The sequence below is a fragment of the Python bivittatus genome, unplaced genomic scaffold (genome assembly GCF_059951505.1).
Source record: "Python bivittatus isolate LINGU-HERP-01145 unplaced genomic scaffold, Pbiv_v1 ctg000080_np1212, whole genome shotgun sequence".
Classification (NCBI taxonomy): domain Eukaryota; kingdom Metazoa; phylum Chordata; class Lepidosauria; order Squamata; family Pythonidae; genus Python; species Python bivittatus.
Genome location: NW_028277035.1, coordinates 67,499,205 through 67,522,315, shown reverse-complemented (window position 1 = coordinate 67,522,315; position 23,111 = coordinate 67,499,205). Strand labels below are relative to the sequence as shown.

Sequence of the window (23,111 nt, the reverse complement as noted above, 5' to 3'; positions counted from 1 at the left end):
AAAATCGATGAAATTACCAATGGTAATTTGTTGAAATGACATAATGATCATTCCCTGATACTGTTTTTATAATACAAGTAGTCAAGTTATGACCATTTGTTCAGCTACCCGTTCAAAGTTACAACAGTGCTGAAAGAAGGGACTTACGACCGGTCCTCAAAGTTCCAGTCATTGCAGCACCCCATGTGAATAAAATTTGGGCGCTTGACAACCAGCTCACATTTATAACCAATTGCAGTGTCCCATGGTCAGGTAATCACCATTTGAAACTTTCACTGATGGCTTCCCACAAGCAAAGTCAATTGGGAAGCCAGCATGGGAGGTCACAAGTTGCTCGAGTGAGTCTCCCTCAGCTACCCTGGCCTTTCTTCACTTGCTTGCACGCACCGCGCCCTCCTTCGCTCACATGCACCATGCCCTCCTCCTTCCCCCCTTCATTCGCATGCACACGCACACACCAGCACCATCCTTCTAATAAGTCATTTGGGTAATGAAGGAAAAAGTTTGGGAAGCACTGATAGACAATGGATGCCCTGTGGTATTTTGAGGATATTTTAGACCCAGAGTGGAAAGAGGAGTGTTTTTTACCAAAATGTATGTGGACAACTATCATGAGCACTAGATAACTATGATACAGGTAAATAGGTACAAACAGTTAAGGTGTTGGGATGTACATGGAAGATTCCCTTGTCTTTCACGACCTGTGCAATTACAACATTTCTCATTTTCATATTTTGGGATTACGCTCCATTTAACACAGTCATTATTGCTGTACCTGGCAGCAAGATTTTATTTTATTTTACTGTGGGGTGTTTTTTAATGTAATTTTGTAACCCACCTTGAAAACACTATTTGTGAGGTGGATTTTAAAAATAATAAAGGTAGTAACAACGTAGTAACAATAACAAGTTTATTTTCGTAAAAGGAGAAAATAATGCTAATAACTGCCAGTAAATTTTCAGAGCACTTTAAAAACTGGGGATTAAAAATGGTTCTTGGAACTAATCTGCAACTGGAAATGGTTTACAGGAAGTGTTGGGTTTTTTTAAAAAAATGTCTCTGCTGTTTGATCATTGCTTTCTACAGTGTATTATTTCAAATCTAAGCCAAATGCTTTTCTCTTGCTAGTAACCATTTTAACTAGAGGTTTACAATGTATCTTTCAAGCAATTGTTACAGAACAGCCGTATGCCCATCGTTTATTCCAAGGCGAACACCAGCCTACACCCCGTCCCTCCAGAAAACACGAGCTGCGCAGGCGCCTACAAGCCCTCCGCGTCTAAGGCACGGGATTTCCGCAAAACAATGGCTGCTGCGGGTGCGCATGCGTGGAACGTCGGGGGTTGTTTCTCCGCAAAATAATGGCTGCTTGCGTACGCGGGCGCCTGCGCGCGTAGGTCTCCCCCGATTTGGGTCGCTGGAGGTTCCGCTCGCTCAGGCCCGAGGCGGTCAGGATGCCGCAGAGACCCGGGGAGGAGGAGGAAGAGGAGCGAGAACGGGAGGACGCTGCTCGGCTCCTGTGTTCGGTAAACACGCGGGAGCCTTGCCAAGTTGTTTTCTGCAACCGCACCCCCCGCTTGGTGAGCCCCGTCTGGCTGGACTTCGACGGGAAGCCGCGCCCCTATCCCACCCTGAAACCGGGGACCGGCCGCCGGATGCACAGCTACCTGGGTGAGTGTTTTGGGGAAGGGGCGCTGCCGGCTTGGGCGCTTTGCGGTGGGCTTAACGGACACCGCGCGGTGCGGCGTGCGGTTTGTTATGCGGGTCGCCGCCTTTCCGCCGCCGGGGTTGCCGTAGCTTGCAAAAGGTTAACGTTGCAAAATGTTTGTTAGAGAAGTCCGTCAGTTCTCGGAGCATCCGAGAGGACGCTAAACCCGTAGAGGCCGTGTTGCAAGAAGCAGTTGGGTGATGCTGAAGTCGAGAGATCTGCACGGTTAGCCTTAAAGCAGGAAGGTCCGATTAAACTAGCTGACGCTGCGGTGACTTCAGGCTGCACGTAGAAGTGCTGGGTGAGGAAGCAACGTGCGGCTGATCCCCTTCGTTCCTTTCTTCCCCACCCTCCATGTTTAAAAATAGGCAATCTAATGTTTAGGCCGGATCCTTAGAAAGGCGGATTATATCCAGCCGGTGAAGCTTTCTACTGTGAATCGGCAAGAAACATTCTGGGATGCTCAGCCGTGAAAGACGTTGGCAGATTTAAGCACGTAGTAGAGAAAAGGGGTAGCTGCAGCAGAAGAGGCAGGTTTTAAGCAAAGGATACCGTTGCGCTTAAGGATGCAGAGGGAGGTGCTTGTGAGAAAGAGGGCTGAATTACCTGAAGGTGAAGAATTGGAGTGACAGCAAAAGAGTAGGCGTGAGTAGTGTTGTAATTCAGTCTATGGATTCTCCCACATTGCAGCTTTAACATACTTCTCTCTGTGCTGAAAAGCTTAGGAAAGTATGGTCTTCAGCTCTTGGAATGATTCTGAGCATGTCTTGACAGTAGTTTTTACAGCCCTGACTTGATGGACTTCCCATTTCATTACCCTTTCCACCTGTGCTGTGAAGAAAATGCCAATTACTTCCTTTTCCCTGGGTTGGTCTTTCAGTGGATGTAGTTTCCATTGATAAACCTTTTGTATGAACCCCTTCCCATAACTTCTACTCATGCTTAAGACCTTCTATTGGTGCATCTACTCATGGACTGGTGGAAAAAGTCCTCAGTTTTATCTTTCTATCACTTGGGCTAAAAGGAAGCTGGCAGGGCTCTTCTCAATTTCACCTTTTTTTTAAAATGTCCATCTTTCACTGGTCCACCAGTGAATTGCAAGCACACCTGTTGGAGCCAAGAGATTTGCCTACAACCAAATGAAGCACAGCAGGCAGACTGCACAGCCCCACTTGCACTACCAGGAGTTGGGAAACAATACAGATGCAGAGTAAGAAAAGAGAGGCAGAAGCTGCCTTTGCAGTGGCCTGGGGGTAAATTGAGAATACCATGGCACATTTCTGACCCCAAGAAACAGGTAGTGGTTGTTCCTGCACCAGGACAAGCAAGAAAGCCCTATGAATCTATTTGCAAGGGACTAATTCTGGAAAATATTTTTATTATGAAAATGTATATGTATATCCTTACATTTCAATGCAAGTGTAAAATTTGCCAGGACTACTTGCAGCATCAAAAACAGTAAAAATAATAACTAAAACAGAAGTAACATGCAGTATTGATGACATTTTCATCAAAGATGGAAAGATCTAGGAAATTAAACAAAGAAATACTAATACAAACTAAACTTAGAGAAAGAAAATAGAATGGAAAGAAAGAATAGAAAGTGCAGGAAAAAAGAAAAGAATATAATAAAAAGAAAAGAAATATGTAAAGAAGTGACTTCCAACCTTCATCACAACAAGTATAAACAAATTTAATAACTCTTCACCCCATATAAACAGATATCTCTTCATCCCATCCCTTATCTATAAGCAAATGCATAAAACATCAACTTTTCAATCCTGCTGTCAGCAAAAGTCCGTAAAGGGTTGTCAGAACCTTGCAAAAAAAGTCTTATTTTACTCTTGATCAAATAAACTAACTTTATATTTCGTCCTTTTACTTCTAACAGACTTAATCTTTAATTCAATCAAATATTGTCATAGGATTTGATTTCAATTCTTCTTTATCCCATCGCACAGATTTCTTCAAGCCTCTTTAGTAGATCCAATAAAAAACATTTTCCAGGTCATTCTATTTGTTTATCATTTGTATTTCCCTTTTAATATTTAAAACTTCAGCCAGTTTCTTTTGTATATCCAGTAAAGCGTACTTTTCCAAATCATTCTTTTGGACTGTCATTTGTAGGTCCACATTCTGTACTTTCTCTATCTTGCTAGATAAAATTTGTTTCACATCTCTCATTCCTTCATTAACATCTTTTAGACATAGTCTGTCCATAGAAGTAGACATCATTACTGACAGTATTGATAGTGAAGTAACTAACTTCTGGCTCCATTCTTCAAAAATCTTCTTTAATCTTTTGATGTTACAATGTTTTATGCCATTTTGTAAATCCCAGTATTAACTGATATCAGGCATGTATTTTTTTTTCCACTTAAAATCTTTAGTCCCCTCTAGTGTCCAGTTTCTAAAATCATCATTTATCTTTTGTCATGACTTGCAATAACTAGGATAGCCAAAATAAGTCTGTTTCCCACAAGAAGTTATTTTTTACAGTTAATTCCAAAATCTTATAGTAAAAGTCAATATTCCAAATTTATCCGGACCCTTAATCTGTTTATAACTTTCTTAGATCAAAATCTTATTTAGCTTTTTGCTGTTTATTTCAAATTCTTTAAGTTCTTAAGCTTGTAATTAACTTTTCTTTTGTTCAGAGTTGAAGATAAACTCACCCAGTGAAGACTTTTCAGACTTGTCACTCTGAAGGTCTCTAATTGCTTTAAGATAGTTAATAGACAATTTCCAAAAGTAATTAGAAAGTGAGGTTTGTGAACGTAGTGTCCTTTAAAAGGCTCTACCGCAGTTGCAAGCAAGATGGCTGAGCCCGTCATCTCCCAGTGCTCTGGATGGCGAGGAGACTGCAGGACAGCAGTTTTCTGTCGGTTTGAGCACTGGGAATTGACGGGCTCAGCCATCTTGCTTGCAACTGCAGTAGAGCCTTTTAAAGGGCACTAAGTGGGCGATCTCCTGCCCTCTCCTTATCTGGAGAGTTCCTTGGTCTTTGCCGCAGTCGTCGGCTCCACTTTCACAGAGCTGTTTTCAGTTCACCATATCTCCCCCGGAAGTCCTGCAATGACCATAACTTCAAGGACCAGCCATAACTACCATTTGTTCAGTGCCATCGTAACTTTGTTGCTGAAAGAATAGTTGTTAAGCAAGGACTACCTGTACAGCTTTTGAGCAGCCTTCAGTGCCAATCCCATATACAATGTATGTACAGCAAGGGTCTCAAACTCAAATTGTCACAAATGTAGCATGAGGACTGGTTGATTAGTCAAGGGCCAAGTCTCTCATAAGTGGAAAATGAAAAGTATCACAGTATGCCATTAAACATAGGTTTATTAAATAATAACATTTTACTGCAAACAAAGGTTCTTTTTTACCATTTCACTTTGATCACTTAGGCTATGGTTGATGACAGCTGAGTTATCTTTGGATTTCCTATTAGAGCTGGGCATGTGGTAGATAATTCTTGGATGGAGAGCATTTATGAACAGTTGAGCTGGTACCTTTGTAGAAGAGATCCTGGATCCCACTGTAATTTTGAAGCACTGGTTTGAAGCTTGCAAATCCTGCCACCACCTCCCTACATGGGGCTTCCCCTCCACGTAGGAAGATGAGGAAACAAGGCCAGCGTGACCAGCTGCTTGGAGTAAACCCTGGGCTCTGTCAGTAGCAAGGAGGGATGGTGGCAGAGGAAGCTGTCAGGCGGAGAACAGGCCCTCGACAGATGTAGCTCTAGGAGTGTAGCCACCCTTGCCCTGCCCTGCCCTGCCCTGCCCTGCCCTGCCCTGCCCTGCCCTGCCCTGCCCTGCCCTGCCCAGGTGCAGGCCACACTTTTTTCTCAGCCTGGAGCCATTGGTCATAGTGTCTTACAGTGAACTTGAATGCCATAGCCTTGTACATTTCCATCAGTCACTTGACAAGAGCAAGAAGTGAAACGAGGAAAGGAAAAGGAGGGTGCCAGCTTGACTGTAACCCAAAAAAGCAGTTCACTCACTGCACCCAAAACAGGAGATCATCTGGAAGTTCAGCAGCAGTTTGCTGATCTCAGGAGGCTTCAGTTCTTTTCTGGGGCTCTACCTATCTTGACTCACTAGTTACACCCACTAAAATGGACAGTTCTGATTCATGGACTGCAGATTCCCTGTGTCTGCTTGCTAGCATAGGATAGAAAAAACCAGGGCACAGGAAAAGCATGGCCAAACTCCATATAAAGTTGCAGGTGGTACTTTACATTCATTCGTTCGTTCATTCATTCATCCATCCTTTATGCTGCAGGATTCTGGTGACAGACTATGATCAGCCTCATAGGGCTGCAGACTTGATAATTAGGGCAAATGGAAGTCCTTCTAGAACAGACTGAACTTTTTTATTCTGGACAGACAACCCACTTGCCAATATATCTGCCTTGCCTGGGCTAAACATCAGTTTTTATATCCTATCCCAACCATTATTAATCCCAGATACAGTGTTAGCATTTGTAGTTTTTAAATTAGAGAAGAGATAATAAATTGGCTATCATCACTATACTCTACTATGATGCCTTCATTCAGTGTTTTTCTGTAGGAGCTTAATAGCTTGGATGACGAGAAAAATCACTGCAGGACTGCTGCGTATATGTGGTGGGGCCTCCCAACATCAAGCACCAGAATTAACTCTCCTGCTAGTTCTAGCTAAAATCCTTGGAAGAATTTTGTCAAGCAAGATGCCAGTTAAAGAAATCCAGACTGAAATTAATACATGTATTGTGCTTTCAGATATACAGGGAGCTTTGTGTGCATTATCTACTTCTATTTGTTACAATAATTTATAAAATAAATAATTTCTCGAGGTGGGGGGGTGACTTGCCTAAAGCCACCTGATAAATTAATAGTAGGTACAAAATTTGAATAAGGGACTTTGTGATTCACAACTCTGTATCTTGGCCCTTTACCAGTTGGCATATTTCTCAAAAGGGGCATTTTATACCCAAATGACTTCATAAAAAGTCTTTTAATGTGATTGTTATATCAGAAATTAACTGGAGAGTTGATTTGGTGTGGTGGTTAAGGCACCAGGCTAGAAAGTGGAAGACTTGAGTTCTAGTCCCGCCCGAGGCACAAAGCCAGCTGGGTGACCCTGGGCCAGCTCCTCTCTCTCAGCCCTGGGAAGAAGGCAAGGGCAAACCACTTCTGAAAAATTTGCCAAGAAAGTTGCAGGGACTTTCCAGGCAGTCTCCAGGAATCAAGGCTGACTCAAAGGCACACACTCACACACAAACATTAACTGCATCTCCACGGTTATTTTTGCATCACTGCAGTTCTAACCACACTCTTATTATACTGGTAATTGCCTCCCATTCCATAGAAAGCTTCATCTTTGCAGCTGCTTGTGGATTTTGCTAAACCCAATAACTTACTGACATTCTCTTCCAGCAATCTTTGTGTCTACAAAAATGTGTGACTCTTCAATATATGTATATGACTTGGATAGTTGTTAGCAGATACTTTATTTTTCTTTTCTAGAACATCTTTGGTTGTTCAGAGATGCTGGGACAGATGATAGTCTCCTTGTCAACCAGACAGAGCTATTTGTAGCTACTCGCAATACGAATGGACAACCCATATTTGCAAATATTACATTGCCAGGTAAAGTTAGCAGTGGATATCCCATAATAAATAAGATTACAGTATAGTTTTATTCCATTGTATGGTGAAAAATAGAATGTAATTATTAAATAGCAGTTTGGTTTCTCCTCTTTTTGTTTGAAATAAGTAACAGCTGAAATTCTCTGAACTTCTGATCTCTCTTTTTCTTTTTGAGGATTACATCAACTGCACCCAATCTCAATTTTCTGGTCTTCCTTTCCCTCTCATCTCTTTCACACTTCCTTTATGTATTTGTTTTGCAGTTCTCCTTTACTTTCTCTGTATGGCAAAACCACCCCAATGTACTACTTTGGATTCAGTAAATGTTCCACATTCACTTTTGGCTCCACCTTTTCTTGTTTTACCAGATACACTTCTTAAGTATCTCATTCTCACTGCATTCAACTTACTTTTATGTTTCTTCTGACATACCCAGCTTTCACTTCCATATAACAAAGTGACCCGAACCACCCTTTCACACATAGCCTTTTTGTTTCTTTCAACAAACATACATTCCTTGCGACGGATCCCATACTACCCACTGCCTGACTGCCAGCATTTGCACATCTTAAAGTTTCTCCAGCTGTGTTTCCATCATTATAAATATTCCACTGACACAAATTCATCGATTTGCTCTAGGTATTAACCATTCACATATAACTTGCAGTTGTTCAGTCTGTTTTCTTTCTCAGACACAACAACCTCAGTCTTCAATACGTTATCTTCAGAGCCATTCTCCTCTTTACTTCTTACAGTTTATTGAAAATTCACTGCAAATCTATTAAGTTCTCAGCTGACAACACAGCAGCATCTGCATACAAAATTACACATAGATTCATGTTTACTTTTTTACAAGCTTCCTATTTTTACAACTTACACATTTCTGCATAAGAACAAACATTAATAACTTTGACACCACTCATATTGAGGTCCTCCCTAACTCTAGGTTTATTTACAGGATATTATGATGTTTTATTCAAGTTGTTGTCGCATCCTTACAAGATGTTTTCCTGCACTTAAATGGGCCTTTGTGGCCAAATGCTATTTCCTTAGAGAAATAAGGAAATGCTATTTCCTTAGCGTATTTGATTCACTAATACTCTGTTTCAAAGCAGATGCTATTTCCTGTCACAGTGCTATCAGACAGGAATCTGAAAGTGGGAATCAAAGTGGTAGAATTCCATCATTTCTTTTAACAGATCTTTTTTCATTTATTTTAGTGGGTTGTTGTAACGTATGTCACAAGCAAACCTTAAATTCAGTCCTTGAAGCAGCTAAATGTAATAATATTATTTAAAGTGCTATATCACATTTGAGAGCCAGCTTGGTGTAGTGGTTAAGGCATCAGGCTGGAAACCGGAAGGCCATGAGTTCTAGTCCCACCTTAGGCACAAAACCAGCTGGGTGACCTTGGGCCAGTCACTTTCTCTCAACCCTAGGAAGCAGGCAAGGGCAAGCCATTTCAGAAATCTAGCCAAGAAAACTGCAGGGACATGTCCAGACAGTTGCCAGAAGTCAGCACTGACTCAAAGGCAGTGGAAAAAAATCACATTTAGGAGAAATTCCTGTGAGCTAATTCTGTAGCATTGTAATGCTCTATAAATAATCAATACCTGATTTGCTAAATGTGTTAGATGTTTCCTACCACGTTCACATTCAAAATAAGTCATAAATTATATGCCTGAATAAGAAGGGACTGAAATTGAGGAAGTAGATAAATGCTGTTTCTCGAGCATTTCATATTACTTGTTGCTGCTGTTAGTTTATATGCATAATTCCCTTTTTTTTAGTAACATTTCCTGTTAGTCTAATTTATCATGGAGGACCGTGATTTTTGTTTTGATAGCTGATAAGAATATTTGATATTCAAGCTTGTTTAATGAGTGTCTTCAGCCAAGCACTAAAAGACCACTCTTGTCTCTATAGTATTCACTCTGAAAGAAAGATGTCTGCAGGTTGTCCGCACTTTAGTGAAACCAGGAAACTACAGGAAATTAGACATTGTTCGTTCATTATATGAAGATCTAGAAGATTATCCAGACATTAGGAAGGATCTTCAGCGGCTTTCTCTGGAAAGGCATAACCGGCTGAGGAATGGAATCTGACAGAAGTGAGGAATGAGAAAGCTCTTTCGGATAATAAACTGCTGTGTACAAGAGTTACTAACTATATTTTATGGATGGAAAAGATGACAGCAACATTCCATTGTGTGTTAGTAGTCATCCCTTGTTTGGTTTGGTGTATGTAAGTTATATGTTGACAGCCGTAGGCGTGGGACAAGTCAAAATGCCACCATGCTGCAGATGAAAACACTTCAATAAAACACAAAACTCTCTTTTATATTAGGCAAAGTATAGAAGCTTGATACAGTCATACAGGAGAAGATGAAGTTTGCCAAAGCTGTTCTCAGGTGGCTCTTCACATAATTCAACTACTGTTTTATTTTATTTTTATTATTTTATTTTAGAAACTGAAACTTGGACAAAATAATTATATTTAAGAATAAATTAAACTTTCCACATTTATGTTACAATTTGATTTTGAGAGATAAGAACATTCTACAGGTCATTGTTATTGCTGCAGAAATCTGACATAAGTAGAGGAAAGATGGAAATTCTGTGTGGTAGTGATGTTTTACTCCTGTTCAGGCAGGAGACATCTTCCTAGCTACTATTCTTCCCACTGTCACTAACACAAAAGTCTGATCACTGTACGGCGATCAGTTATAGTTTTATAACAAATCACAGTTTTACTCTGCCTCAAATTTCACTATTGCAACAAAAGCAAATGAAGTAAATGTGAAAATAACAACCTCCATCTCTTTGGTGTTCCAGCCAGCAGCTTATGGCACCAGGTATTCTGTACACACTGGGAAAAAAGACTTCCTGATTTTCCCCCTCTCCCTCAATTCATCGCACTATACCACGCCACTCCCCAAAACTCTCCATGCTACCTTTTAACAACTTTCTACAGTATGCTGAGGTAGTATTCAGCTGTTTTATAAAATATTTTTGTTTGAATTTCAGCAGGTGATAGATGGAATTACTATTGTCCAGTTTTCCAGGGTCTTTTGTATACAGTTACTAAAAACTGGTTTTCACAATTATTTTTATGTAATTAGGTGTCAGCAAAGAGTGCTTTCACTATTTAATCTTAGAATTCCAAGACGGTATAATTGAGGGGAGAAGAGAGTCAAAGCTTAAATATTATTTTCCAGCTGAGGCAGGTTTGCTAAATAGTTTCATGTCCAGAACAGTTTCTAATTTGTATAATTTGTGTACATATGAATGTTGAGGACTGGAATTTTATGTAAATAAAGTACTTCTGCAGTTTTAAATCAGATAATAAAAATAGCAACATAAACAGGAAGAAAGACTTGTGAAAACTAAGTCCGTAACAGCTCAGTTTTAGTAACTTAGAACGTTCAGTTCTATATCTGAGTTCTTAGACGAAAACATGTAGTTAATGTGAAATTGGGCACATCATTACTTTTGTGTAATTCTGTGTTTATTTGATATAGAGTGATAATAGTTGTCCAGACTGGCCTATTTGACTTCTATTTCTGAATTGTTAAGAATTGCTTTTAATGTATATCTGATTATTTCTCAGCATTCCATATAATGCAGTTTATCTTTTTTAAAAAAAGAAATCCTTAAAGACATTAAAGCAGCTTGTTAATTGCATCTCTGTTTTTCTTTTCTCTTCTGCCACTTCAGTTTGCATAAAAATGTAAGGTATAGGCTGTGTTAACTCAACATGCTAAACCATTGTTTACAGAACTCATTGGCTGGATACACTTCAGATGGTAAGCCACAAACAGACAAACCACGTTTGGTTTGGGGCAATGTGTGGTGGAGGCACTGCAGCTGAAGCAGCCATATTTTGCACTGGCACCTGGCAAACCTAGCATGTTATATGAAGACAAGCATAATAATGTTACTTTGGCTTGTACCCTGCTAGATTCTTAAGCAAACCAAGGAAGCAGTTGTGAGAAAAAAATGCTCCCACAGCTAGGGAGCACAATGAGCTAATTGGCAGCCTTTTCCTTTTAATTCATGCAGGCATCTCAGGGCAATGCTGTAGCTTTAGTCTTCTTGACAAGAGTGCATTTCTTAGCCACTGTTTGGGTATGGATCTGATACACATGTGCATTTCTCTATTTTTAATATGGGATTAGCTTCTCCTTTTCAAATTTCTCTTTTGAAGCACTGCAGACTACTAGACCTCTTGATGTCACAACTGTTACTTTAAGTAGCATCACATTGTAATTCAACATGAAATAATGAACCTTTTATATATATATATATATATATATATATATATATATATATATATTTTTTTTTTTTAATCTGCGCTCAGTCATTACCGACTCTGCAGTGACTGCTTGGACGAGTCCTTGCAGTTTTCAAGGCAAGGTGTTTCGGAAGTGGTTTGCCAGTGCCTCCTTCCTAAAGCAGAGCCCAGCTGGCGAGTGCAGGAGGCGGGGTTTCCGTTGCTTCGCGCCCTTTTTTTTCGGGCGAGCGCGGTTTCGCACTTACCGGCAACTGCTCCTGACTCCTTTTTGCAAGGCGCCGCCAGCATTTTTCCTCCCACCGGAGTGAGAGTACCCATTTATCTACTCACGTGAGTTTTCGAACTGTTGGGTTGACAGGAACTGGGAAGGAAACAGGAGCTCACCCTGTTAATGCGAAGGCTGGACTCGAACCGCTGAAGCGTCGACCATTTCTGGCCGGCAACTTTCAGCGTCATTAAGCCGCTGCGCCACCACATCCCCCATATATATATATATATATATATATATATATATATATATAAATTTGATTGATAATGCTTTACAGTAAAGATGGGCAATGTGTGGTGGAGGCACTGCAGCTGAAGCAGCCATATTTTGCATGGGCACCTGGCTCCTGTCTTAGTTCAAAACAGTGGCTCCAACATGACTCTCAGAGTTCATAAACATTGGTGGATGTTATCATCATAAAGACCTCTTGAATGTGGAGCTAATACTCCGGAACACTGTGATGGAATGGAATTATGAAGGCCAAGCTCAGGCAGATAAACATTTTCTTAGCTCGCCAGAACCGCATGGGAGGAACAAGAGGATGAGACTGGCACCTCCCTGAGGAATTCACACTGTTGTGGCTGGAGGACTTTGGGAACTGGGGTTTTAGTCTCGGAAGATTCTTGCTAGAGGTGGTAGCTAATAAAGATAGCTGGACTGAATTGGCATTGTCTCTTGGAGTTCCTTGGGCTAGGCCTGACAACAATCTTCCGAGACTAAAATCCCAGTTCCCAAAGTCCTCCAGCCACAACAGTGTGAATTCCTCAGGGAGGTGCCAGTCTCATCCTCTTGTTCCTCCCACGCGGTTCTGGCGAGCTAAGAAAATGCTTATCTCCCTGAGCTTGGCCTTCATAATTCCATTCCATCACAAACACTTTGCTTTAGGCCCTGGATCTACATATAGTTTGGGGTGGGGGGCAGTGCACACCTTTGGAACTTTGAGAGCTTGTTATGGGCACCCTCCTAAAATGCTCATGATCAACATGGCAAATAAAATAAACCACCCATTTATTAGAAGCCAAACCAAAGACTTACCCCCCCCCCCATACTCCCTAGCCTCTTCTCCCTACTTTGTCATTAAAAGAGCGTTAAAAAATAAAAGTCAAGTAGGGGCAGGAAGTTCAATGTACTAACAAGCACGGGGGCACATTGGCACCAATCCTTTTAAGTAGTGAACTTATATCCAGGAGCACATCTAAAACAATCACACTGGCATCCTTTGTGTCTTTCTACCCAGTTCCCACCTGGATTGGAACTGTAATTTTACTGATTTTAAGTATGAAAATGAAATGCAGAAGCAATGTGTAATGTTTTACCAATTGTCTTAAAGTTTAAAAATGTTTAAATAACTAACACTGTTACTAAATAATCTGTAATATTACATTAGTTACACAGATGAGAACAAGATTATATAATATTCTGATGGACTTCTTTTTTTTTTTTGCTTTTGTATGTACATGCTTGATTTTACAGTTGCTCCTACAAATGAGCTTTGGACTCTACACTTGGGGAATTGTTACAATAATAAACTGTTTTCCTAGAGTTTGTTATGGATTCTTGCGGGGGGTGTCAGGTGGGATGGGCATTCTGCTGTTTTAGTGAATACCATCAAAAAAGAACCTGGCCAGCAGATAAGGAACTTCCTAGGGCTGTTCCCTCCCCTAGATGGCTCTTTGCAGCTGGTATAAAAGGTACGATGGATTCTTTCTGGGAGAAGAGGCACATACATTTTCCACAGAAGTGTTGTTGGAACTGAGTACTATTTCCATGTTCCATATCCCAATGTCCATGCAGAAACTTTAGTATTCTTTAAAGAATTCAGGATCCTAGGAATCCCAGGATTTCCACCCAAATTGTTTGTGGGATTTCAAAATATTTTGGGCTACCAATTCAGGTTCCCCTAGCTTGTCCTCCTCCTGAGATGATCATTGAAAACTGGTGGGGGTTATAGTCCAAATACTTCTGGCAAAGGTTGCTTATGAACATGAACACTAAATGATTCCTGCCTCCTCTACTGCAGTGCCCTCACTCAGCTCAATCATCCTCTGCATTCAGGAAGGGTATTTTCCACAATGAAAACCCAGCTTCTGTGGGCTCCCAGAGTGCCATAGAATCTCTAGAGGTGAATTTGCAGCAGGCTTTCTGTGAGCCACTGTGACCCTGACTCACTAACAGGGAGCACCGTTCATTCATGTGCTGCATGCAGGGTGATGCTTTGCATTCTTTGACACAGAGCCGGCAAACTGCTTGATCACAGAAAATAACAGAATAATACCAAGAAAATGGAACCTTTAATAACACACAATATCAAAACAGAGAAGGAAAAATAGACAGTAATCTCTAACTGCATCCATAACTACGCAGCAGTCCTCCAGGAGATGGACTCATGATGTTGGCTCCTTGAAGTTGCAAACCCACTCCACCAGTTCCTGTTGTTGGCAACTGTGGAGAAATAAAAATACTAGATACGCTGGAAACTTGGACCACAGAGCAATACCACCTACTGGACACAAATCATGCTATACTCTGTGTAGATGCACACCCACATTGTGCACTGTATCTCAGCACCAGTAAGAGCACCAAAGAAGGAGCCTACTAAAGAGCAAGTGTGGGAAATGATGCATGCTTACCTCCATCAGAGCCATCTGCAGTCATCTGTTCAACCTGTGTACAAAGCCCCATTACAGGATTGTCTCCAATAAGGAGGATTTGTTCCACCATCACTGGTGCATCTGTGCCACTGGAAAGAGAATAAATCACATGCATCTTCCCCAAATCACTCCTCACTTTTCATGTACAGCAAAAAAAATGCATGTGTGATCTCTAATATTGCTTTGTGTGAGATGGGCAGCTATATAAATGTGATATACAAATAAAATAAATAAATATGACCCCCCCCCAGGCCTATGCTGTGGGGGCACTTATGATGGGATCCTTGAGGGCAGGAATAGAGCCACTGCAGCAGGACTGATGGGTAGTGTTTGGGGCAGTTACAACCCTTCAAAGAGAAAACAGTTTCCATGAGGACATGAGTCTCTACACAGCCTGACATACTAACCATCAAACTTCATGGCTTCATTCAGGTACCCAGCAGTATGAAGCTGGTGCCTATCCATGCAGGTGTCTGGAAGTTCCAGGTCATCCTCTTTTTACAGCAATGAGAATGAACTGAGGGCCGATACCCTGGCCAATAATTAGGGGGTACCAATATGTCCCTCTCTGTAAGGCTGCCCATATTTGTCTATGGGTGGAAACGTGAGTGACCGTGCCTTCTTTTGGCCCATCCACAGTCTGGATGAAGTCAGTTACTGGGGCATTGCGTTGACTCCCGGTATTGCGTCAGAACACAACAAATGCTACAGTGGTGGGAAAGCAACTCTTTCTTGATGTTAAAGACACCTATATATCCTGTTCCTTATTCAGCAGGCCATGACCTACTGGGGGCGGGGGGGGGGGCTGTTCTACCGGAGATGTTAGTTGCTAGAACTGAAGGCAGGTGAAGTGTTAGCAATCTGTTGCTGACCCCTTTTTCCGGGGTTGTTGCACAAATGATATTTGGAACTGTGACATGGATTTTGCTCAAAGCCTCAGCAGAGGTTACAGCTAGTATAGCACACCAGCTGTAAGATATGGCTTTTGTAACTCACAGAATTTACCAACTTTCAGAATTTGCCAGACATTTAAAATAAAGCATCTACAGTAGGAATTAAAATATAAAATTCTAAATCATAAAACTGGGTGTCCCTCAGTCATCATCAGCTTTCCAGAAGAACTCAGTTTTCAAGAATTTTTGAAAACCTAAAACAGTAGGGGCTTTTTTGCAGTGTGGTATGAAGCATGCATGATGGGTGCTCTTCTGTGAAAAATCCCTGCAGGGACTGCACAAAAGGAACTTTTGGAATTTTTCAACAGACCACTGCATGTATTTTTAGGGTGAAGTAGGAGTGGAGATGCATTTTGTGTCCTTCTAGAGGCAAAGATACATACCACCAGATGTTCTGATGAGACAATTCTTCCTCATGAAACCACTGGCTGCAGTGAAACATCTACCATTGGTTCCTCTAATAACAGCCCAAGGAGCAAATGCTACTGGTAATTCTTGGGGCTGAAAAATGTTTTTAAACATATACAATTGGAAGATTTTGCAATCTCCTAGATTTCAAAACCCTGTAGGCTATCAAAGTCTGATGAGTTCTCCTTATCTTTAGAGTGCTGGTACTTCACCTGGCATTGCCACTGACCATCCATAGCTTTTATGGTAAGCAATTGATGGCCTCCCATTGCGTTCCTCCAACAGCCTGCAGAAGACAAGTCTTCAGATCCTTGAACTTGTTCTAGGCTGGTTACCCAACCCAGGAAAATTCTACTCTGCAGCTTCCATGTTGGTACAGGCAGCTGAGGAAAAGCAGTTGTTGGTGATGAGCATCTCTACCTTCTAGGATACTAACAGCATGACCTCCACCTTATTCTAATACACCCCAGCAAATGTAGTCATGCTTGCTTGGATGTGAGCATAGTGAAAGACAGTGGACAGAAGGTCATTCCATGTCAGAAATCAAAGCTCATTCATTGACCAGAGAACAGAGCCATCCCTGAAACCAGAGGCACAGCAACACCCAGCAGCAAGGAAATGGATTTTGACTCTCCAAGAAGAATTTCTTCTCTGTCCCAAAAAACCACTGCCCCCATTCAGTCCTGCACCCTGCAAATTCATCTGATTCTGGTGAATTTTATAGCTGGATTCCTTGCTGCTACCACAGCAGAGATTGTTAAGCCAATAATCCTGCTGTTTAAAAAAAAAAAAAAAATGCACAGAGTGCCCTGAGTCACCAAGCAATGACTCACCAAACATTTTGGATAGCAGTTGGTGGGTATTTTCTGTCACCTGGCAACGATGGGCAGGAGTAAAAATCTCAGCCAGGGAAATCACCAGTTGCTGCCTAGAGAGTGTTGCAAGGCACAGTGGTACTACATAGGAGAACAATGTGCCCAGGACCATTCCAGATGCACAGTACGGGCACGGCATGAGGGCAGCAGAATTTAGGTTGACACAATTTCCTCTTGGAAGGAAGCACAGCTCTTGTTCCCTTTTTGCCCACCACTAGTGTTAAAATCTTATATCTGAAAAGTTTTTGCCTGCCACGGCAGAATCGAGTGATGCAATATCCTTGTTGTGATTATGACATGGGTACATAAATTTGCAGAGGTATCTGTCAACCATCAACGGATACACCTAACCCTAATCCATGGGGGGGTGGGGGGAGGGAGCATGAAACCACTGAAATAAGCAGATGTAATTGGTCCATGTGCAAAAGTCACTGGGGGACAAAAAGGTACAAGAGCCGAAAGCTCATTAAAACCTCCCATGGATGAGCTCTAAATCCTTCTGCGATATTTTTTCCATTTATCTCCATAATTCAAAGAATTAGATACTTTTATAAGAAACATGCAGTTTGACTCAGAAATAAGCCCCACTGGCTTCTCCGGGGCTTATTCTCAGGGAAATAACTGTATGCCTGCAGCCCTACTGCCCTTGTTTGCTTTTCCCTCATTATTAAAGCAAGTGATGCTCAGGGCATGGAGAAAAGTATTAAGAAACGTTAGGCACCAGCCTTTTCTCGGGGGCCAAAAATAGCTTTTAGCTCGCACCTAATAAAAAATACAGTCCTTTTTTGTAAGTGAAGCGTCCTCTCCCAAATTCTGACCGCACGAATGTGTTTACCGTCGCCTGCCGAGCTGCTACTTTTCCTTTCAGGCCTTCGCCTCCTTTCCGACAAGAGATGACCTAGAAAACGGCAACGATCAAGACTTCCCCTGATGTTTTGCTATGTCCCACTTTGCAAAAAGCCAAAGGCTCTTGCGGCTTCTACAGCAAGCAAGCGCTTGACGTACTATTCCAGCAAGAGCGGCGGAACAAGCGCTGCCCTCGGCGCGACCGGGTACAAATCTTGGACAGAGAAACCAACTTGCGTCACGTGTAGAAACTGACGTCAGGCGGGGCGGAACCGGGGTTGCTTGGGGTGGGGTGGAGCGGAGTCTGCTCTGGCCGCTTCTCTGCCAGCTGAGGTCGGCGCGCAGAGCTGAGCCGCAGCCGCTCCTGGTCCTAGGACGGTGGCAGCCGGGGAGTTGCGGGAAGCGGCTCCCGGCTTTCTTAATCGGGCGCCGCGCCTCGAGGGAAGGCAAGCGCGGCGCTGCGGGGCCTCGCTCTCCGGGGAGAAGGCGCCAGGTTCATCTCCCCTTCCCGCTTGAGCCTCTCGGCCGGCAGCTCTTGTGGATGGCTAAAGGGAAAGAGACGGGGATTCCCAGGCCTGAGACGCGGGCGGAGAGAGAAATGGCTCAGCCGCCGCCGCCGCCGCCGCCGCCCTGCTCCTTGTCCTCTCTGGACGGGTCCAGCCCCTACATCCACAGCTTGCCCTCCTGGGTGCTGGAGGACTTTTGCCAGAAGATGGACTGCCTCAACGATTACGACTGGATGCGCTTTGGTGAGAAACAGGGGGCGGGGACGGGGGGGGAGGGCCAGGCCGAGGCGGTCCCCAGCCCACCGCGCCCGGGAGAATGAAAAGCGCTGCTCTTAGGTATGCTCCGAAGGGCCCTTCAGCAGCTCTGCAGAACGAAGGGGAATACAGCTTTAACGCACGCTCACGCGCGCTTTAAAAACTCACAAAAGTATATTACCGATTATACACCCACTACATATAATTGCTCTAATTAACTAAAATATTAGGTCTTGCAAATTCTGGTAGTGTGATCCCATGCTGGAAGGAATCTAGCCTGGCTTATTACAACAGTGATGGAACCTCTAAAAAGACTTAGAAGTCTACTGAAATAAACGTTCCTGAGCCTTTCTCAAGAAGTCGCTGCATCTGTATGAAAGATCAAAATCATTTTGGAGCAGTATTCCTTACTTATTTATTTATTAAATGGATATGCTGCCCATCTCCCCCAGAGGAAGACACTTCTGTTTTGTTTTGTTATAAAAGAGTTCTCTCTCTTTTTTTTATGAAGATGATGGAATGATGGTGAGAGTTAATCTGATCCATGAGTGAAAGCCCCTTACAGTAATATGATTTATGATTCCTTTAAGAGACTTCAGTCGTTTTGACAAAATGCATTTCCTTAGAAAAGTATTCACCTATTGTGATCATGTCCTTATTGCTTAACCCTACTGATAAAAGGCTTGATAGAGTTGTACCCCTTCTTCCATCTCTTGAAATAAAAAAGAGCTTAATGAAAGAGTGATCTCTGCACCTCTTCAAGTATGTTCTGACTGCAAGGGTCCTCTGGGAATCTTTGGGTGTGTACTATTTTTTCAATTTTGCCACATGATTTTTCATCAATGGGAGTATTTCAAGAGTTATGTCAGACATAAGAAATTCAATCTTATCCCTGGCTTTTTAGTTCATTCACAACAACTGTGAGTCATGGTTTATGAGTTGCTGGATTGCATTCCTGAATAAAATGGGATTAATAGTCTGCTATGCAGTGATTTCCCATCAGTACAGCAGTTCAGATAAATGAGGAAGTGTGCAGCTGTTCTGTGCATGATATTGCACAGTGCAGGCATGGCAGGGGGGACACCTCTGTGGTCCCCTAGATGTTCCCCATTGCACTGATGCATGTTGAATCCCAATTTGTAAGCAACTACTTTCTTGGTCATCTATGGCAAGAGTTGCCTCCAGATGAACAGCAAAACTTGAAAATTATTTGAATAGTAGGAATAATTTACCTATTTTCTTTCAGTGCCCCCTGGAGGGGCAAGAAGTGTGTGTAGGTAGTTGGCCACTTGATGTTCCACAAATGACTAATGTTCATAAATGATAGCTTACAAAATTAGGAAACATTTAGCAACACTTACCAACTTCTTGCATAGCTGACTGTGATCACAAAATGCAGGTAATAAAAAATGAATACAATGCTGCATTTGAGGCCCCTCCCTCAAACAGCTTTTCTGTCTTCCAAATTCTATTGTATCAGCAATTTATAGATTGCCAATCTCCTCCATCTTCACAGAGCAGCAGGTAGGGTATTGTATGGGCAATAATTGCAGAGAACTTTGGCCAAACCCTGTTTCCTTGCAGTTGCCAGTCATGTGCTAAAAAGATGAGGAACTGTGGTGAGATCTACATAGTTAGGTCTCTCTAACCCTTCTGTTGCATTATACAGCTGGAATTGGATAACATATGGCCTTCCAGATGATGATGTCCTCCAGTTCCCACCAATTTTAGCCAGCGTTACCAGAGTTGAAGGAAGATGGATGTTCAAGTCCAACAAAATCTAAAGAGTTGCATGTTTTTCTGGACACCCACAGGATTAGTTGACCACTATTCTGTGGATGGCTTTAAGCATTATTATTCTGATTTATGTTGAACCTTCTGAATTGTTAATGTGCAGACCTGTGTCATCCTCCAGAGAATGTCCATAATTGAATAAGCTAAAAATAAAATAAATTCAGATACCTAAGTTATGCTATATGAAACTTCTCTCTCCAATCTAAGGAGCATCACTGAATCCAAAACTGATTTCAGGGCCTGAGAAAGTAAAAAATTATCACAGTCAAAACTATTCCCTTTGATCATGGTGGGGAACTTATTACATGTCAGATGTTGCTAAACTACAAGTCCGAGCTTTCCTCATGATTGGCCATCCTGGTTTTAGTTGAGATTTGTAGTTCAGAAACATCTAGAGGAAGTCGGTTCTCCACCCTCAGCTCAATGATATAAAGCTATGTCTTGGACTCTGAGGTAAAACTGTGGGAGTTTTCATGTCTTTCACATTTAACAAGTTCAACCAGATTATAAATATACAGTATGTGAAAGGAAAGTGACCTGTTAATCAAAATTGTCTTGTTTTGCTTCCAGCATCCCATGTGATAACTGACCAGACTGAGCTGAGAAAAATCAAATGTATGGAAAAAGCAGGAATTAGTATAACAAGAGAACTGATGTGGTGGTGGGGAGTGAGGCTTGCAACAGTCCAGCAATTGTTGGAACTTCTGCAGGAACTGGAGTTCTATAGAGCAGCACAAGTGATTGCAGATTGTGAGTACCTTCTCTCTTTTCTTGAGCTGGGTAGCATAGTTCGTAACCACCCAGTCAAAATGTTGCTTGTCATTTTTTCTGATGCTCAGCTCAGTGTACCCACAGCTTTATAATCCAAATGGGGTAACGGAGCAAAATAAACAGAGCACCCCTCCCCCGATGCCCAACATTAGAAAGACTGTACATGCTTGCAGTTGTTCAGAAGGAAGAGGAGAGCAATTGGATGGACAGCTCAGCAAGGCAATCAATTGAAGGCACTGAAGATCTGATGAGGGCAAGGCAACACCATGCAGTTTCCAGATTTTTCTCTTATTTCATTCAAAAACAAAGACAAACAATATAGCCATTTTGGTTTATCAGAGTAGCACTCCCCAGAGCACTGTAGCTTCACTTTTTACCAGCTTCAGGGGTGCTAGTTGTTTGCATTCTTTAGAGGGCACTGACCCCCTCCTGATAGCCAGACACAGTCTAAACTAAAAGAGCCAAATGGGCAGTTTCCTCAAGCAATCCCAGTGATACTAAGCACACTGAATGGCCTCCAGAAGCCAGGGAACGGAGTAAGAAGTACTAAGTACTAAGCTAAATAAAGACATCAGATGAAAGAATGGGAATTCAGTTAAACCTAGTTTATACTAACATGTTTCTGCCCTTGCAAATCATCCTTGCTTCTGCCTCATCCATATACCTTGATACTTTGCCTTTTGTCCTTTAAACTCACCTCTCCACTGCATTCCATTCTAGTAGATTCCACGTCTTCTCAGTAGCATGAAATTTATTTCTTCTGCATTTTTTTCAACAGAAGATTGAACATGAACATGGAAGAAAGGATATGAATTTCCTGAAATATAATAGCAGCATTTGCAGTGTTTGGGAATGTTTCCCTGAGGTCATATAAAGAAAGTTTAGCAAAAGAAGTACTAGCCACTCCCACAATATTTCTGGATGTCTGTTGTTCCTATTTAATTTTCTCAAGGGAAATTCAGTTTGAATTGAATTGAATCAGTTCAGTTCAGCTGGGCTTTTCTATTTAAGAAATGGGGTACAAGGACGTGCTGATCGTTAGTTACTGTTCATTTTTACCAACATCTCAATATTTTTAAACCTCTGGTGATAGAAATGCTATGGTAGGAATGGACTTTGAGGGTTCCATAAGCATCTGGAATAAGTCGCAATGATGTCACTAACAATTTAGTGTGCTACTAAAAGAAAGTTTCAAGCAAAAGACAGTCAAATCCACATGTAAAACCCACAAATCCGAAACAGAAGTTTAGAGGAAACAGTAAAAAAAAGGAAGGGAGAGAACACAGGAAAGATTTGACTGAAAAAGCTCTTGAGTTAATGTTTGCCTGCCTGGATGCTATACAAAGCAGGCCTTTCCAGTGAGATTTACTGCTAAGTCAGTGACCCAGGATTGCAATAATAAGAAATAAACCATGGTTAATGACAAGGTGACAAATTTATAGTCATCAGATTACGGAGACAGCAAATTTTATCTGATTGTTTTCTCTCCAGCCACTAGGATTAAAAATTTGGTATGAGTAAATTGCATTTTTTATTTTAATTTATCTCCCCTTCCCTCTTCCATCACCAGATAATGCAGAAATTTCAGACACTGTTTTCATGATGCAATTCTGGGATTTCTAAAGCATTGTCAGCTTTGGTCTCTTATTTCAGGAAGGGATGAGTCTTATAGCTATTTGTACTCTCAAATATGCTTTCCCTATAATTTTATTTATAAATACTTATTGAAATCACTTCCTTTACTTTTTTTCTTAATTTTCCAAAATGGCTTAAATTTTTAACTGCTTTATAATGCAAGATTGTTAAAAATATATAGCAGCACTAAAAACCAGCAAGTTAATAAAAACAGTGGATTCAATTAAAACCACTTTCTGGGCTAGTTTATATGGTGAATCGAATTCCTATTATTTGCTACAGAGAATTCAGATATTTGTCTCAACACAGCTTATCTTGTTCTAGACAGTGGCCTTTTGTTTGTACCCAGTGTCCCACCCAGAAAGAAATGAAATATAATTGAAAATTTTAAAAGATCATTATAGAGAAAGAATAGATCTTGAAATCTATATATTGTTATGGCTGATTCTTCATCTTCCTGCATATAACTTCTGAATCAGTTATTCAATATTTTTAAGAGAATTAGGGTCTGCTCT

The 23,111-nt window shown here is 41.6% G+C and overlaps 2 protein-coding genes and 1 long non-coding RNA gene across 7 annotated transcripts in view; 2 read left to right on the top strand and 1 right to left on the bottom strand.

Moving 5' to 3' along the window:
* Nucleotides 1-1,295: 1,295 nt before the first annotated feature.
* On the top strand, nucleotides 1,296-11,623 carry VHL (von Hippel-Lindau tumor suppressor). The gene is made up of 3 exons (XM_007436352.4): nucleotides 1,296-1,671; nucleotides 7,219-7,341; nucleotides 9,268-11,623. The coding sequence occupies exons 1-3, from the start codon at nucleotides 1,455-1,457 to the stop codon at nucleotides 9,444-9,446; spliced, it is 519 nt and encodes a 172-aa protein (XP_007436414.1). The 5' UTR covers nucleotides 1,296-1,454; the 3' UTR covers nucleotides 9,447-11,623.
* A 2,536-nt stretch (nucleotides 11,624-14,159) lies between these two features.
* LOC103056498 (uncharacterized) lies at nucleotides 14,160-17,875 on the bottom strand. 3 transcript variants are annotated; one of them, XR_015794920.1, is made up of 4 exons: nucleotides 17,552-17,875; nucleotides 16,127-16,297; nucleotides 14,533-14,642; nucleotides 14,160-14,344 (listed from the first exon to the last, which is right to left on the bottom strand). It is a non-coding gene; the product is annotated as an uncharacterized LOC103056498 (long non-coding RNA). The 3 variants fall into 3 exon arrangements; XR_456461.4 differs by having other exon boundaries at nucleotides 17,625-17,868; XR_003085617.2 differs by lacking the exon at nucleotides 16,127-16,297 and having other exon boundaries at nucleotides 14,162-14,344; nucleotides 17,625-17,856.
* A 70-nt stretch (nucleotides 17,876-17,945) lies between these two features.
* IRAK2 (interleukin 1 receptor associated kinase 2) overlaps nucleotides 17,946-23,111 on the top strand; it is a 31,987-nt gene continuing 26,821 nt past the window's right edge. For 2 of the 3 annotated variants that reach the window (XM_088134306.1, XM_088134304.1), the window contains exons 1-2: nucleotides 17,946-18,384; nucleotides 20,761-20,940. In XM_088134306.1, coding sequence (XP_087990432.1) covers nucleotides 18,177-18,384; nucleotides 20,761-20,940 — 388 coding nt within the window. In that variant the 5' untranslated portion in view covers nucleotides 17,946-18,176. The remainder of the gene's footprint in view (nucleotides 18,385-20,760; nucleotides 20,941-23,111) is intronic. The other variant, XM_088134305.1, reaches the window with a different exon arrangement.